This window comes from Cornus florida, unplaced genomic scaffold (assembly GCF_030987335.1).
Source record: "Cornus florida cultivar Cherokee Brave unplaced genomic scaffold, ASM3098733v1 CherokeeBrave_3.0.0_Hap2_Chr05, whole genome shotgun sequence".
NCBI lineage: Eukaryota > Viridiplantae > Streptophyta > Magnoliopsida > Cornales > Cornaceae > Cornus > Cornus florida.
This window is the reverse complement of record NW_026775575.1, coordinates 112,186,296-112,203,480: the sequence shown is the minus strand read 5'-3', so window position 1 is coordinate 112,203,480 and position 17,185 is coordinate 112,186,296. Positions and strand designations below refer to the sequence as shown.

Genomic DNA, 17,185 nt, shown 5'->3' with positions numbered 1-17,185 from the left:
AAAGTTAAACTTCTTCTTCCTTGATCTTCTCTCTACATGATTTTTTTTCTCATTCCTTCCTTTTCCTCCTTCCCTCTCTAACACTATCAGTATATATCACGTGAATATTTCTAACCCCCTTTTACAACCTATAGATATATATTTATAGGCTAAATAAAATAACCCTAACCCTTTTCCCAATCCAAGTCAACTAAAAATAAATAAATAAATAAAAATATTAAAAAGGTAAGCAAAATATGTTACGTATATAATTTATGTATATGTTTATTAAATAAATAAATTATACACATTCTATTATTTATTAATGGATTATCCAATAAAATTTAAGTTACCATAATATTATAAAGTAACTTAAAACATAACACGTATCAAATCTATGTATATTTTTATTATTTAAATAAACATATACATCAGATTAAATATTACTACCCAAGTTACCATAAAAGTAATTAATAAATTACTTTCTCTTTTATATATATATATATATATATATATATATATATATATATTAAAAAGGTAAGTAAAATATATTACGTATATAATTTATGTATATGTTTATTAAATAAATAAATTATACACATTCCATTATTTATTAATGGATTATCCAATAATACTTAAGTTACCATAATATTATAAAGTAACTTAAAACATAACACGTATCAAATATATGTATATTTTTATTATTTAAATATAAAACATATACATCAGATTAAATATTACTACCCAAGTTACCATAGAAATAATTAATAAATTACTTTCCTTTTTATATATGTATATAATATATATACATACATTATCCATGGGTAATAATCCATACATATCCAACCTCCTATCCAAGTAGTCCATGGGACCCAATTGGTTGGCCCATTACTACTAACCATAACCATAAAAGAAAAATAAAATAAAATAATAAAAAAAAGAAAACATTTAATTTACAATTAATCAAAACACCATTTAAGCACATAATCTAATTAAACAATTAACACATAAACAAATACAAATAATACATAGACACATAATCAAATAATCAAGTAATACCTAATTCAATTAAACACATAAGCAATTAGTCAAATAATTAATTAAATAATTATAAAATACAATTAAAACAAATAAATAAATACCGAGACTATCCTTTTAAAATTAGGGGTATTACATTCTTCCCCCCTAATAAAAGGAATTCCGTCCTTGGAATTCACCCTTACTTTCTTCCATTATGCTTGGAAACTGTGAGCGAAAAACATCCTCATATTCCCAAATAGACGCAACCTCACTATAAGGGCTCCACTTAACTCTAATATACTAAGTGGTATACAGAGTTCCTATATTTTAAGAAACACAATAATCATACAATGCGTAGGTTGTATCAAATAACAACGTAATCCTCCTATGTCGACAAGGGAATGATCTACATACCTCCAAGTGCCATAGAATATACGCACAAACTCATATGCACCCAGCGCTAATAATTTGGTAACGCTAATTCAGAGGTGACTGCCTCAATTGCGAAACACAATCTTCTAAAAGTCAATGTAATAAGTAAAATTGACCTTTCTCCAAAAATCGCCTTTCTTCCTACATAGAAAACAGAACGAGCAAACTACTCCCTGATAGAAAAACTCTAGTATACGAGTTCAACTATTTACAACATCCTACTGTTGCCTCCCAACCACGCGCAGTTCAATATAAAGGGAAGTATCTATTTCCGACATATTTTTAAATGAAGTCGAGGTCTGATTGTACAACCCTTACTTCCATTTCCAACCAACAAATGAGAGGTATGCATTGTGAAAGATACAAAACCTCTAAAGTTGTCACACTAACCTCCTTGTGCCAATAATATCACAGACAAAATTCTGACAAGTGAAGTAAACACTTCCAACAGTCCATGAAAATCTAGGATATACGCCTCAAACATATCCTTTATGGTCTAATTTAATCTCTCGATTAATTCCTCCTTCTATATATATGAAGTAGAGTTGCTGCTCCAAAATCTTCATAAAGCTCCTTCGAAATAGCATTTTGCATCCATTAATATGGACATCCACATGCTATAACACCACTATCACTGAACTATTTAATTACTATGAAGTTCTAAAATAAGCATCACTCAAATTTATATCCTCAAGCGATCTTTCTCAATCCACCACTCGGATTCCATATGGAAAATTGAAAATCCAAATCAATGTCGATCCTTCCCACCAACTATCACTCCTGTTTAGTTCAACTTCCATATTTGTTATGGGAAGTGGCTAAAGATTCATATGATATCTAATGATCAACTTTCCACCTTTGTAGTAGGTTTTACACTTAGGACAATTATATACACGTCCCTATCCGTACCTGTTCACCAAAACTGACATTTGATGTCGTGATGTACCTTCTAACCGTCTGGGTGTACCAAGAAAAATTATAAATTTCCATCTTAGTCGCCCGATAGTCATATCACTATTTATAGAAACTACTAACTCCTCCTCCAGTACCTTAAACTCCATCTGAGTAAGGTAACACCTTCTCTAAGGTCAGCTCCGATATTCAAAATTGACCTCCTGAACTACCTTGGTAATAACAAGTGTTATTATTGCATCCATCTAAGCCGTCTCGTGATCCGTTATATTCGTATGAACTGATATCTTACCAGCTCGATCAAAATAGACAAAATGAAACTGATTTAATTTTATCAGTCAACCAATATCCCATCTAGAATCCTGACCCTTGCATCAAATCAGCAATCCCTCAACTAAATCCGTGAAAATGCTCTGTCATTTCCACTTCAGTATAGAAAATAGTTGCAAGAATCCAGTGATCTTTGATGGTCCATCTCTACTATTTAATAAATATTAGACTTAGAGAAAAAACACTATATTTCTCTTCCTGCCTGTCCTCCAAACATCTGCTTCATACTGTGAAGCATCATGTTTCTACTAGGGTGAATAAAGAACTAAGAGTTGTGAAACTCAATCCTTGCATCCTCCATCAAATTTGTCTACAGAAAATACCATTAGTCCGGTACCACCAGCTTTCGTCTGTACCCATTGTTTAAATTGGAGCATCTTCAAAAGCGAATTATGTAACTAAATCTATCCACCACTGATCCGTGATAAACTTGCCGATATTAAAAATCAATCGGTAATTCAATTTATCAATAGTTAACTATAACTTTAACTCAACAAAAGTCAACAAACTACGACCTTTCCATACATACCATGCACCTCATCTTTATATAAGTATTTGGTCTCACCATCTTGTCTTTGACACACCCTGCTTCTTTAAGACAAGTTAATGACAATCCGACTTCTTTATCTAACTTCAAAAGAATATGAAATCTTCCCATCCTCTACATAAGTCATCAATTTCCTTGCAACAGCTAATTGTTGCAAATTGTGACTAAAAAAATAATTCCATATTATTTATGGAAATGAAGAGACTTAGTTTCCTCCTCCATGTGCAACACCGGCAAATTCCTCCCAATGACACACCCTCTTGAATAAATTCTTGATTAAGAATTTACTGATGAATATTTATTCAGTCTCCTATCCTCACTCGGTGTCATTCCAATAAGTACTTAATCTAGTACTAAATCCTCCTTCTAACTTGGTAACAACTTCTGAAATTTTTAAGAAGATGTTCAGCAAATCCAGCACCTCTGATATATCATCATGGCATTTTAGTGATCTTTATTTACCACTACCTCACGCATACCGAAACATTAACAATCACCAATATCATGGCGTTGTAATATGATACGAATCCATACCTAACGTAAAGTATATCAAATTAATCGTTCTAGATTGTTTGACTCGTAGTGATGATTTAATTATCCCATCCCAAAACACACCATAATGACACATGTCCAGGTCCAATAGATTGGTTAGATTTATATGTATCTACCAAATCCTATGACCGTATGCTCACAAATTTAACGTAAATAGCGTTATGACTCCATGTTATTAAAACAATAATTGGTTGATCACACACTTATGTCTCCAACTAAACCACATACCAAATCCCGAGTAATTAACAAAAAAAATAAAATAAAACACGTATGATAAACACAATAGAACAAAATATACTCCTACTTAGGACATCGTTCTTTCTAGAAAAGAAAGTCTCCTTTGAAATCAACCTAACTAGATTGTTTCAAAATTTTCTTTTATAATTTCGTAAATAATCATTCAACCTCGAAACATATCCTTTAAAACATCGCTTAAAAGTACAAATGTTTTCCTAAGCAAATACCAAGGGCTTAACCCTCATCCTCTTTATATGCAGAATGTAAACTGTCTTACTTGACTTTATAAATCGAATTAGAACGTCACAACATAATACCAATGCCTTTTTGTATGTGATTTAAAAATTATGTATTTCGTTCTGATAAGAACACATCCAATCCCCAAACTCCTGAACAATACTTCTTATATACCTCTTTTAGAGATGATAAGAAAGATTTAATTATTTGTAGATTGATCAACCCCAATTCTACTAATAACATTCGCTATATTATTAGCAATTTAGATCACCTCGCGCAATCATCCCTCTTCAAGATTTAGTACCCTCTCTATTGGATACACATAAATCTCCTCCATTAGGATCCTCTTCGGCTCCTACTCCTTGCTTGTCTCCTTTTTGAGATCAACTGAAGTCGTGTTGGTCCCGATATGCGGTGACCTATCACGTACACCTAAATCCTTCATTAGCTTATACTTTTAAAGTAACGCCAAACGAACCTAAACCGTCAATCCTTAACTCTGCCTTCTGGCAATGAAATCGATAACATACTCCTCTACTCCTTTGGGTCTTTATTGCTTTCGCCTTGAACCCATCCTTTTTCTAATACCAACCATTCTATGACTACAGAATATTGACATCAGCTCCTCCTAACAAACCGTAAATAAAGTACAACGAATCCTAATATGGGCTCTAAGTTTTAAGAGACGCAACGCGGAAGTCACATAATGAAAGACACTCTTCAGGAGTGCTCTGATACCAACTGTGATACCCCATAATTTTCAAATGCGGGTTGGCCAGGCCCACGCCCGAATACCCGAGGATATCAAAACAAATTGATAATAAACGAACACAAAGTACAAAAGAATAAAAAAGAATAAATAAAATGCTGACAAGAAACTAAAATGATAATCTAATAATAAACCTCATAATATATTTTCATTAATTAATAAACTCTTCTGATACAACTGATCCTTCAAAATACAACTCGGGAATCCATATTGTGTGGAACCCTAGAAAATCCAAACTAAACAAATGACAGTAATCTAAAACAGGAAACTGAATCATAAAGGAACTCCTATGTAGCATCGGAAGAATGAAGTAGACTGATCCCCGCTTAGCACGAACAACCTCTACTCGTGACGAACACCTGAAAAATAATGGTGGGTCAGGCCCACAAACAAGTTCTACTCTACTACAGTCCAAGCAGAGATCCGATACACGTATACATCATAGTCAATCCAACAGTAACTAGTAGTCCGTATATATATATATACACACTAAAGGAACCTCACTAGACTATAGGGTTGTCTCAACCTGAATAGTAGGCAACATGCAAAACGCACATATAGTGGGCATGAGTACCTAGACCTACCAGGGTACACAACTACACTATATCTAGCTACACATCCCTGGCGATATACGCGCCCTAACCATTGATCCTGAGACTCAAGCTCATATCATGGCACCATACTTATATATATAAAATCTAGTAACCATCCTATCCAGTATAAATTAATCCTCCATAAGTCATTCAACTTGTTCAGCTGACCTGACTTGAATATAAGTAGGACTTAACATTTTAGTTAATCCATTCCCTTATATAATAAATTAATCCTCCATAAGTCATTCAACTTGTTCAGCTGACCTGACTTGAATATAAGTAGGACTTAACATTTTAGTTAATCCATTCCCTTATATAATAAATTAATCCTCCATAAGTCATTCAACTTGTTCAGCTGACCTGACTTAAATATAAGTAGGACTTAACATTTTTATTAATCCATTCCCTTATATAAAATAGGTAGGACTTAACTGATAAGTTAATCCATCCCTAGAATGCCACCGTCCCATACCGGTGCATTAAACCACACAAGCCAACAATTGGTGTAACAATTAAGGAAATACATCAAATATTCCATAAATAACTATGATAAATATGATATCAAGTTATCACATAATAGGAATGACGTATTATTTCTTTAAACTTCCTATATCATATGTCCTACGCAAACTGAATCTTATACATGATGATATTTTATTATACTGTTAAATAAGGATTCTCTATATCCAATTCATCCTACACATTTAATCTTAATTGCTAAAATATTTTAAAAGATTAAATCTATTCGTTTGTTTAAAACATTCAAATAGCAAGCATCATTATGATTGAGTCTATTTAAATTTATTAAAACCCAAACCTAGTCCCTATTTAATGTTCAGGAATCCTATGCATGTTTCTACGTTCCATCATTCCACAGATATGAAAAATACATAATTTAAACATGTAAAAATTCCCATAAGAAATCAAATCAAAATCATGCATTTTATCAATTCATAATACAAGAACAAATATGAACCAATATCATAAAACCTATGTTCTAACCCAATTAAACATGCATAATTATTTAATTTTATGTGTTTAATAAATCCTGGAATTTCCTAGGCATGTACAGAAACACGAATCAAAGGGAAAGAGATAGAAGAAGAACTTGCCTTAAACTTTCGGATCGAAAGTTAAACTTCTTCTTCCTTGATCTTCTCTCTACAGGATTTTTCTCATCATTCCTTCCTTTTCCTCCTTCCTTCTCTAACACTATCTCTCTAGTATATATCACGTGAATATTTCTAACCCCCTTTTACAACCTATAGATATATATTTATAGGCTAAATAAAATAACCCTAGCCCTTTTCCCAATCCAAGTCAACTAAAAAAAAAAATGAAAATAAAAATATTAAAAAGGTAAGCAAAATATGTTACGTATATAATTTATGTATATGTTTATTAAATAAATAAATTATACACATTCTATTATTTATTAATGGATTATCCAATAATATTTAAGTTACCATAATATTATAAAGTAACTTAAAACATAATACGTATCAAATCTATGTATATTTTTATTATTTAAATAAACATATACATCAGATTGAATATTACTACCCAAATTACCATAAAAGTAATTAATAAATTACTTTCTCTTATATATATATATATATATATATATATATATATATATTAAAAAGGTAAGTAAAATATGTTACGTATATAATTTATGTATATGTTTATTAAATAAATATTCCATTATTTATTAATGGATTATCCAATAATACTTAAGTTACCATAATATTATAAAGTAACTTAAAACATAACACGTATCAAATCTATGTATATTTTTATTATTTAAATATAAAACATATACATCAGATTAAATATTACTACCCAAGTTACCATAGAAATAATTAATAAATTACTTTCCTTTCTATATATTTATATAATATATATACATACATTATCCATGAGTAATAATCCATACATATCCAACCATGGGACCCAATTGGTTGGCCCATTACTAATAACCATAACCATAAAAGAAAAATAAAATAAAATAATAAAAAAAAACATTTAATTTACAATTAATCAAAACACCATTTAAGCACACAATCTAATTAAATAATTAACACATAGACAAATACAAATAATACATAGATACATAATCAAATAATCAAGTAATACCTAATTTAATTAAACACATAAGCAATTAGTCAAATAATTAATTAAATAATTAAAAAATACAATTAAAACAAATAAATAAATACCGAGACTATCCTTTTAAAATTAGGGGTATTACACCAATGGTATCGTCTTTTTCCTCAACACCTTCTGCTGTGTGTCAAGGATCTGAACTGGTCCCTCCTCGTAAGAAACATCCTCATCAATGTCTACATCAACCCAACTCAAAATGTGAGACGGATCCGGCTCGTACTTCCGTAGCATTGATACATGAAAGGCATTATGAACTTTGTCCATCTGCGGTGGCAAAGCAAGTCTGTAGGCAACCTCTCCTACACAGTCCAAGATCTCAAAAGGCCCAATGAATCGTGGCGACAACTTGCCACTTTTTCCGAACCTCATCAACCCTTTCCGTGGAGAAACCCGAAGAAAAACGTGATCTCCCACCTCAAAGGATAACGGTCGCCTCTGCCTATCTGCATAGCTCTTCTGTCAGCTCTGAGCCGTGAGCAGCCTCTGTCTAATCAACTTAATTTTCTCGGTAGTCTCGAGTACAATGTCGGGTCCTAAGGCGGTTGTCTCGCCCACCTCAGTCCAACAGACAGGAGACCTACAAGGTCTACCATACAACGCCTCAAATGGAGCCATCTGAATACTTGCCTGATAACTGTTGTTGTAGGCAAACTTAATAAGTGGAAGGTGATCCTCCCAACTACCACCCAAGTCAAGTACATAGGCCCGAAGCATATCCTCCAAGATCTGGATAGTACGCTCTGACTGGCCGTCCGTCTGTGGATAGAATGCCGTGCTAAGGTGCAACGCTGAGCCAAACGCTGCTTGAAGTCCTTTCCAGAACTTCGAGGTGAACTTGGCATCTCTATTCGACACAATAGTCACTGGAACTCCGTGCAATCTCACAATCTCCTTCACATAAAGGACACCAAGTGCCTCTGCATCATTTGTTGCCTTAATAGGCAAAAAGTGAGCAGTCTTGGTCAACCTATCAATAATGACCCATACGGCTTCATTTCCCCTCCGTGACCTAGGAAGACCTGTCACAAAATCCATGGCAATCTCCTCCCATTTCCACTGCGCTACCGGCAATGGTTGCAATAAACCAGCTGGTCTCTAGTGCTCGGCCTTCACCTGCTGACAGGTAAGGCACTTAGCCACAAATTGTGCAACATCCTTCTTCATTCCACTCCACCAATACTGACGTCTTAGATTGTGATACATTTTGGTACCACCCGGATGAACTGCAAAGCGGGAAGTATGAAACTCCCGTAAGACGTCCTCACGACAAACTGTAGGAACAACCAACAAACCCCTAAACCGTAGACCTCCATTTGCATGTAAGGTCCAATCCTTCACAATCTCGCCACTGGAGATCAAAGTGTAAATGGCATCCAAATCTGAACCCTGTCTCTGTAACTCAATCACCCATCTAACAAGAGTGGGTTGAGCCACGAGACTAAACAAGAATGCTGACTCACTGCCATCATCATCATCATCAAAACAATACAATCCTATTTCAGCCAAATTTTCCAGCATTTTCCATTTCCGAATGGCTAGACTAGCCAAAGTCCTACGAGATTTCCGGCTTAAAGCATCAGCTACCACATTTGCCTTGCCAGGATGATACTGCAAATCAAAGTTATAGTCTTCTAAGAATTCAACCCATCGCCTCTGTCTGTTGTTCAAGTCCTTTTGGGAGAAAAGGTACTTGAGACTCTTGTGGTCCGAGAACACCTCAAATCTCTCACCATACAAATAGTGTCTCCAACACTTCAAAGCAAATACAACTGCCGCTAACTCTAAGTCATGAGTAGGGTAGTTAAGCTCGTGAGTCTTCAACTGTCGAGACCCATAAGCCACTACTTTATCGTCTTGCATCAGTACACAACCCAAACCATCACGTGAGGCGTCACAATAGATCACATAACCCAAGCCACGCTCAGGTATCACCAACACCGGAGCCGTAGTCAACCTTGTTTTCAACTCTTGAAAGGATGATTCACAGGCCTCATTCTATGCAAACTTGATCCCTTTCCTGGTCAATCTGGTCATAGGAGTTGCCAAACGGGAAAAATCCTTCACAAATCTCTGATAATAACCCGCTAGGCCAAGGAAACTCCGGATCTCAAAGACATTCTTGGGTTGCTCCCAACTCAAAACTGCCTCTATTTTTGAAGGATCAACTGAAACCCCACCTTCCGAGACAACATGTCCCAAAAATTTCACCTCTTGTAGCCAAAACTCACACTTTTCATACTTGGCGTACAAACGGTGCTCCCGTAGAATCTGCAACACTATACCCAAATGGACCTCGTGCTCTTCCCGAGTCCGTGAATACACAAGAATATCATCCACAAAAACTACCACAAACTGATCCAAGTAATCGTGGAAGACACGGTTCATTAAATCCATGAATGCCGCCGGTGCATTGGTTAAACCAAAAGGCATTACAAGAAACTCGTAATGTCCATACCGCGTACGGAACGCGGTCTTTGGAATATCCTCCTCTCTAACCCGTAACTGATAATAACCTGACCTCAAGTCAATCTTTGAAAAACAACTGGCTCCCCTCAACTGATCAAATAAATCATCTATCCTTGGTAAAGGATACTTGTTCTTGATGGTGGCATGATTCAACTTTCGGTAATCAATGCACAACCTCAAAGAACCATCTTTCTTCTTAGCGAACAAGACCGGTGCACCCCACGGTGACACACTCGGTCAGATAAAGCCTTTCATCCTCAAATCATCAAGTTGCTTCTTCAATTCTTCTAATTCAATCGGTGCCATACGATACGGTGCCATAGAGATTAGCGCGATACCAGGCATCAAATCAATAGCAAATTCCACCTCTCGGTGTGGAGGCAACTCAGTCAAGTCCTCTGGAAACACATCCAGAAAATCACGCACAACTGCTGGATAATCAACCCCATAAAACTCAACGTCATCATCGGCGAAAAGACTAGCCAAGAAGAATGTCTGCCGATCTCGACCCCTAACACCATAAAATGAATGAGTGAGAGGATCACACCGATCTCCCACAAAACAGAAACAATCCCCATCCAGGGTACACATTGAAACTCTGCCCCCGAAACAATCAATGACAGCTCTGAAGGATGACAACCAGTCCATCCTAAGAATGACGTCAAATCCCGTCATCTCGAGAAAGATGAGATCGAACTCAAGAACACGTCCGGCAATTGTGATGGAACAACTCCCATAAACTCTACTAAAAGCAACTGCACCCCCGATAGGCGTGTCAACACAAAGCGATCTGTCTAACTGACTGACCTCTAAACCTAATGCCCGTGCAAATGATAAAGCAATGAATGAATAAGAAGCACCGGAATCAAACAATACACGAGCCCAAGAATGGGACACAAGAAACATACCCCTGACAACTGAAGGACTGGATGGTGACTCGGCTGGAGTGAGTGCAAACAGGCGACCCTGGGTCCTCTGCCCCTGAGAACTGCCTGCCTGATAGCCAGACTGCTGAGTAGGTGCACTCGAAGAAGCTCCCCTACCAGGTCGAGAACTCTGGGCTAACATAGTTAGCTGAGACGGCTGAGGTGGTGGTGGTGGTCGAAACCCTGACTGAACTGTGGCAGACTGCATCTACCTCTGCTGTGAACCTCTACCTCTGCCCAAACCACTGCCCCGCTGTGGACAATCTTTCACCCTATAGCCTTGCTGGCCACACCCGAAACATCCACCAGACGCCACCTGAATCTGAGTACACTGGGACTTGTGATGCCCTGGCTGCCCACACTTGAAACAAATCATCTGAGCTACCTGTGTCTGAGTGCATTGGGACTTGTAATGTCTCAACTGCCTGCATCTGAAACAAGTAACATTCGGTCTAGAAGACCCCATGGACACTGAAGCTGTGGGTGCAGATCTGACTGGCTGCTGTCCTCTGAACCCTGACTGCTCATGCTTCTGCTTCTTACTTGATTGACCTTCGGAGAAAGTACTCATACCCCTGTTGTGCTTGTAGGACTCCCTGATAGCCTTGTTGTCCTTACTCTCAGCCTCAACCACTAAAGCTTTTCGTACTGCTTTTGCATACTCTGTCGGTTCTTAAGCAGCTACAATTGGCCTAATGGTAAGATCAAGGCCATCAACAAATTTCTCAATCTTTCCTTCTTCATCATTAGCAATTCCCGATGCAAACCTCAAAAGTGATGTAAACTTATTTTCATACTCTGTAACTATCATACTTCCTTGCTTTAACCCATCAAACTCCTTCTTTAGTTCCCTCTGCTTAGGCGCTGGAAAGTACTTCTCATAATACAACTTCTTGAATGTAGCATATGTCATAGTATCCAGATTATGGGTGTGAGAAACGGTCTTCCACCAAATCTCAGCATCGCCCACAAAATTGTAAGTAGCCAATGTAATCTTCAACTTGTCCGTTGCCAAATTCATGGCATTAATATGCTTCTCCACCCTATCCATGAAACTATCCGCAACAAGCGGATCTGGACCGCCCTCAAACAGAGTTGGCATCAATTTCACAAACTTTGCAATGTGGTAAAGAGTATCATCTAACTCATTTTTCTTTGGAGGTGGTGGTGGTGGTGGTGGTGCCGGTGGTGGCACAAACTGTGACGATGACGCACCTGTCGGTCGATATGCATCAAAAATAGCCTCTTGAACGGCTAACCTCAACTGCTCCCTATTTATCTGAAAAGGTGGGTCAACGGTCCCCCTCGCTCGTCCCTCTCTTGGTGGGACCAAATCACGCAATAAGATATCTTCCTCAACTTGCTCCTGATCCCTTTCCACGGGATTGGAGCTAGAACTTTCCCCGGGATCCCTTCGTGTTGCCATGAAGCTATAAAAAAAGGAAACGGATCAATTACGATGACACTAAAATACGCACGAGAATGGAGTCCTCACACGAATGATTTGACAAGAATGGAAACACATAAACACTTTCCATACTTCCAAAATACCCAACTAAGGATAAACATAATCATAATAATATACAACAACATTAACCACTTAACACGTAATGATATAAGCATTTAAACAATTAAGCATGCCTTTCAAATAATTAAACACCTTAACATATAAGCATGTAATCACGTAAGTAATTAAACAAGTAAGCAAATAACTCAACTCCCCATGCAATCCTAGGTAGGCCTCTACCCGTCGTCCTAATGGTATTCGAACTATGGCTCTGATACCAAATTAGTAACGACTCGAAAAGATACTAAAATAATAATAAAATCTATAAAAATTTCGGCATGACTTCCGCAGAAAACATCCCTCAACAACCTGTAGAAATACAAAAATAAATGCAATGGCCTCACTGGGCCTTAAATCTAACTTATCCTGTCCCAACGCACAATTCAAATATTATACTACATTCCCAAAATAGTTACATACATACAAAAGTCCCGTTCCTCCATCTCATCCAAACATGGAACCCACTTAAGTTACATCAAATTACAATCCATAAAATGTAGCTAGAATTAAAAGTCCATAGCTTACAACATTATACTAATTAAACTAAAGTGTCACAAGGTAGTTAATATTACATTTACAAAATATTAGAGTCTAATACAAAAGATAACAAAATAGAATGGGTCTTCAAGCTCATCTAAACCTGTGGTGGACCGTCGTCCGCCACCTCTTTTCCATATCCTGAAAAAAATGTTAAAAATAAGGGGGTGAGCATAAGCTCAGTAGGAAGTGTCTAAGACACACTTCTTATGTCCCCGTGAATCCATACAATGAATAGATAAAAAGTGAACGGGATCATGCCATCGGAAAACACCTATTCTCAACCACAATAACAAGTATATAACAAATATCAACCAATCACAAATTTACCACGATGTCATGAAGTGCAATGTTATGCAAATGTCACTCCCCATTTCCGAAACAATTCCGTTTCAACAACCAAACCGTTAGTGTAGTCCGACCCAAGGCACCTCCATGGCGTCACGAAAGGAAGGTTGGTTAACTATCCACGACCACAAGGCACCTCCAAGGCGTCGCACCCGGCCTAGTTAACTCAACTACATTCCCTTCTAGACTACACCAACATCACAGACCATTAGGCGTCTCTTAGGTGTCCGGTTTTCACAACACTTTTAGAAAATATTTTCCCCAAAACAAATTTTATTTGTTCTAACAATTATTTTTCCCCCTTTCTCTTTCCCAATGGATGCATGAATACTTCATGCTTCAAATCATTAATTTAACTATATATTTTCACACTTTTCCATTTACATTATCATCACAATTTAATGAAAATTTCTAAACATTCCTTTCCTTTATTTATTTATAACCATAGCATCCATTTTTCTTCAAGACAATAAATAAATAAATAATCATGGAAACATACAACACATTAAACACTAAGCATGCTTATTTATATGAACTCAAATAACACAAGGAGCACAATTATTATTATAATTACAAAGAATTACAACAATAACAAGCTAAGTAATTAAAAATTAGCATGCTTAGAATCAAATTTAAGGGGAAAAATTCACCAAAGGCCAAGAAATTGTAGATTAGAACACCCCTACCTCAAATTGATGAAAACCCCCAATTTGAGCCCAAGAACCCTAGAATTTTGAACTCCTTGGAGTGCACCAAATGATGATTGGTTCCTATCAAATTGATGGCCTCGACGAGCTCAACAATTTTGCTTCACAATGTTCTACCAAAATCTAAAAGATTAAAGCTAGATCAAGCTTTTGAGATTGCAAAAAGAAAAAAAACAAAGTGAGATGCCGAGAGGGGAAAGGATGCAGCAGAAAGAGAGAAAGGAAACAGTTGACTCATGAAATGGCCTTATGGCCCTTTTTGATGTTTTTAATATTGGTGGGGCCCACTTGTTTTATTTCTTTTTCTTTTAACCTTAATTATATATATATACATATACATATATATAAGCATAACTATTACATTTCCACTTTGTATATTCTTATTTGCATCTAATCTCTAGGGATAATGGTAATAACTTGCTGTTAAAAAACAAATAAAATATTGTTGGAAAAAGGAATGTGTTTAGTAAATAATCTTAGTTTGTAAATGGAACTTAGTTAACCATCATCTATCCATATCTGATTTCTCAAAGAGGCATCAGACCCTAAATAAAAACCCTATAATGGATTTCTTCTGTCATATGTTACTGGTATCATGTTATAATGGGTTGTAACATTGATACGATATTTCGTTATTCTTTGCTTCTCTCTTTTAGTAGGATGAGAAAAATACTTCATGTGTGAGACCAGCAGTGGTGTTGTAGTGCATATTGTCTTACTTTGTTTCTGTTATGGGTGGTAAACTGCTTCTGCTTTCAATATGCTATTTCCAAATTTACTGACCCCTTTTTCTGTACCAACCAAAAGGGTTATCTAGATTGGAGTTTCTAGAATAGTTGAAGAGATCGGATTACTATATATAACTAGATTTGCGCTCTATATATCACAATTATTTAAGCACATTTTTCTTTTCTTTTTTGTTTTTTCATTTCTTCAGAGGATATATGGCTCCCGAATATGCAATGAGGGGTTATTTGACAGACAAAGCCGATGTTTACAGCTTTGGGGTTGTTTTATTGGAGATTGTCAGTGGGAAAAGCAATACAAGTTACAGGCCAAAGGAGGAGTTTGTTTACCTTCTTGATTGGGTAAAGTTTTCTCCTCTTTAGAATCATAGATGGTCTTTTGTCACACTTCTAGAGCTTGCACTTGTTTCTACTATTTATACATCATAGATAGTCTTTTGTCACACTTCTAGAGCTTGCACTTGTTTCTACTATTTATACTTGACTTCAAATGCACTCTGAGAAACATGAAATATAATTATTCTTTTTGCAAAAATGCCAAAAACCAGCCTTAAATTAGATTCAATGGAAAAACTTTTGTAAACCGTTCAATCTCCCATGAATGTAATATCTCAAAATAACATTGTTTCTTACATGATGTCAAGTAGATCCACATATTATTATTATTATTTTTGTCTTTTGCAGGTAATGTAAAGAGTGAGATAAAAAGAATAGAAAAGGAAAGGAAATTGATACTCAAATCGAATTCTTATTGAATGAGAGTACTATGATAACTTCAGATGCATTGCATACAAGTAACTGGCTTTTGTTGGTTTGAGTGATGCGAATATGTTTGATGTTTGTGTTTTAAATATTTGTTATGAAGTTTCACTTGCACCTAAAAGAAAAATATGTTTGTTTTGAAATGAAAAAATAAATAAATAAAATGATTGGCTTCATTTCGAGTAGCTTTATGATGAAAATGCCCTTGTATGTTCCGTATGTGTGTGTAAATAATTTTCTCTTGACAAATAACTCAAACACCTACTTCGTCCGTATAAAAGCTAGACTTGAACCCATATACCACTGTAACCCTTGGTGGTATATATTCCTTGTATATATAGACTTTAAAGTTTGTGTTTCATGCTTTTAAGTTAGTTGGAAAGTAGGATAAAAAAATAAAAAATCTCAGTATTTTGTCTCCGCGTGGAATTGCAGGCTTATGTTTTGCAAGAGCAAGGAAACCTTTTAGAACTTGTGGATCCAATTCTGGGTTCAAACTACTCAAAAGAAGAGGCAATGAGGATGTTAAACTTGTCTCTTTTATGCACCAACCTATCTCCCACCCTTAGACCATCCATGTCATCTGTGGTGAGTATGGTCGAAGGTAATAGCCCAATCCAAGTGCCAATAGTGAAGCGTAGTTCAGTCAACGACGACATGAGGTTTAAATCATTTGAGAAGATATTACAGGACAGCCAGACAAACATCTCGGCATTCTCTGTGGACAGTCAGGTGCAGGGGAGCATATCTATGGATGGGCCATGGACTGGTTCTTCGGTTTCTATCCCAAGTAACAGAACTTCATCAAGCAAGCTTCTTCCAGATCTTTATGACGTGAATTTGGAATAATTTATGAATATGTGATGTGTCTGTAATTGTAGCACTTTGAAATTATATTTATCTAAACTTTGTGCAATTCTATCTTAAATTATACTTATGATGTTATTTTTTACTAAGAGGTGAAAAGATGATGTACATATTTACTTTTTGAAGCATAGAGAAGTCCTGTACTTATTTTAAAGATGATGAGATTTGAATTTTGAACCATTCCATTCTATATAAATGAATGCTAGTCATCATCAAGATATTACTTCTATTTATTTATTTATTTCCTAGTAGAAGAAACTACTTATTTCTCCTATTTATTTATTTCCTGGTAGAAGAAACTACTTATTTCTCCTATAAATGAATGCTAGTTCACACGGATTGAATTCGCAGATTCACGAATTATTGCCCACTCCTAGTTTTCAAGCTGAATAAAGCCTACAAATGGTATGAATATTTATGAAATGTAAGAGCAGAGAAGTAAATAATTTGATTCATTCGAAAGCACTAGTGTTAGTAGAAAATGG

The 17,185-nt window shown here is 35.8% G+C and overlaps 1 protein-coding gene and 1 long non-coding RNA gene across 3 annotated transcripts in view; one reads left to right on the top strand and one right to left on the bottom strand.

Annotated features, from left to right (window-relative positions):
* The window catches only part of LOC132308635 (probable LRR receptor-like serine/threonine-protein kinase At1g53440), a 44,709-nt gene extending 27,793 nt beyond the window's left edge, over positions 1-16,916 (top strand). For both annotated transcript variants that reach the window (XM_059806774.1, XM_059806775.1), the window contains 2 exons: positions 15,263-15,413; positions 16,269-16,916. In XM_059806774.1, coding sequence (XP_059662757.1) covers positions 15,263-15,413; positions 16,269-16,682 — 565 coding nt within the window. In that variant the 3' untranslated portion in view covers positions 16,683-16,916. The remainder of the gene's footprint in view (positions 1-15,262; positions 15,414-16,268) is intronic.
* LOC132308643 (uncharacterized) lies at positions 13,187-14,432 on the bottom strand. The gene is made up of 2 exons (XR_009482453.1): positions 14,305-14,432; positions 13,187-13,411 (listed from the first exon to the last, which is right to left on the bottom strand). It is a non-coding gene; the product is annotated as an uncharacterized LOC132308643 (long non-coding RNA).
* Positions 16,917-17,185: the final 269 nt, after the last annotated feature.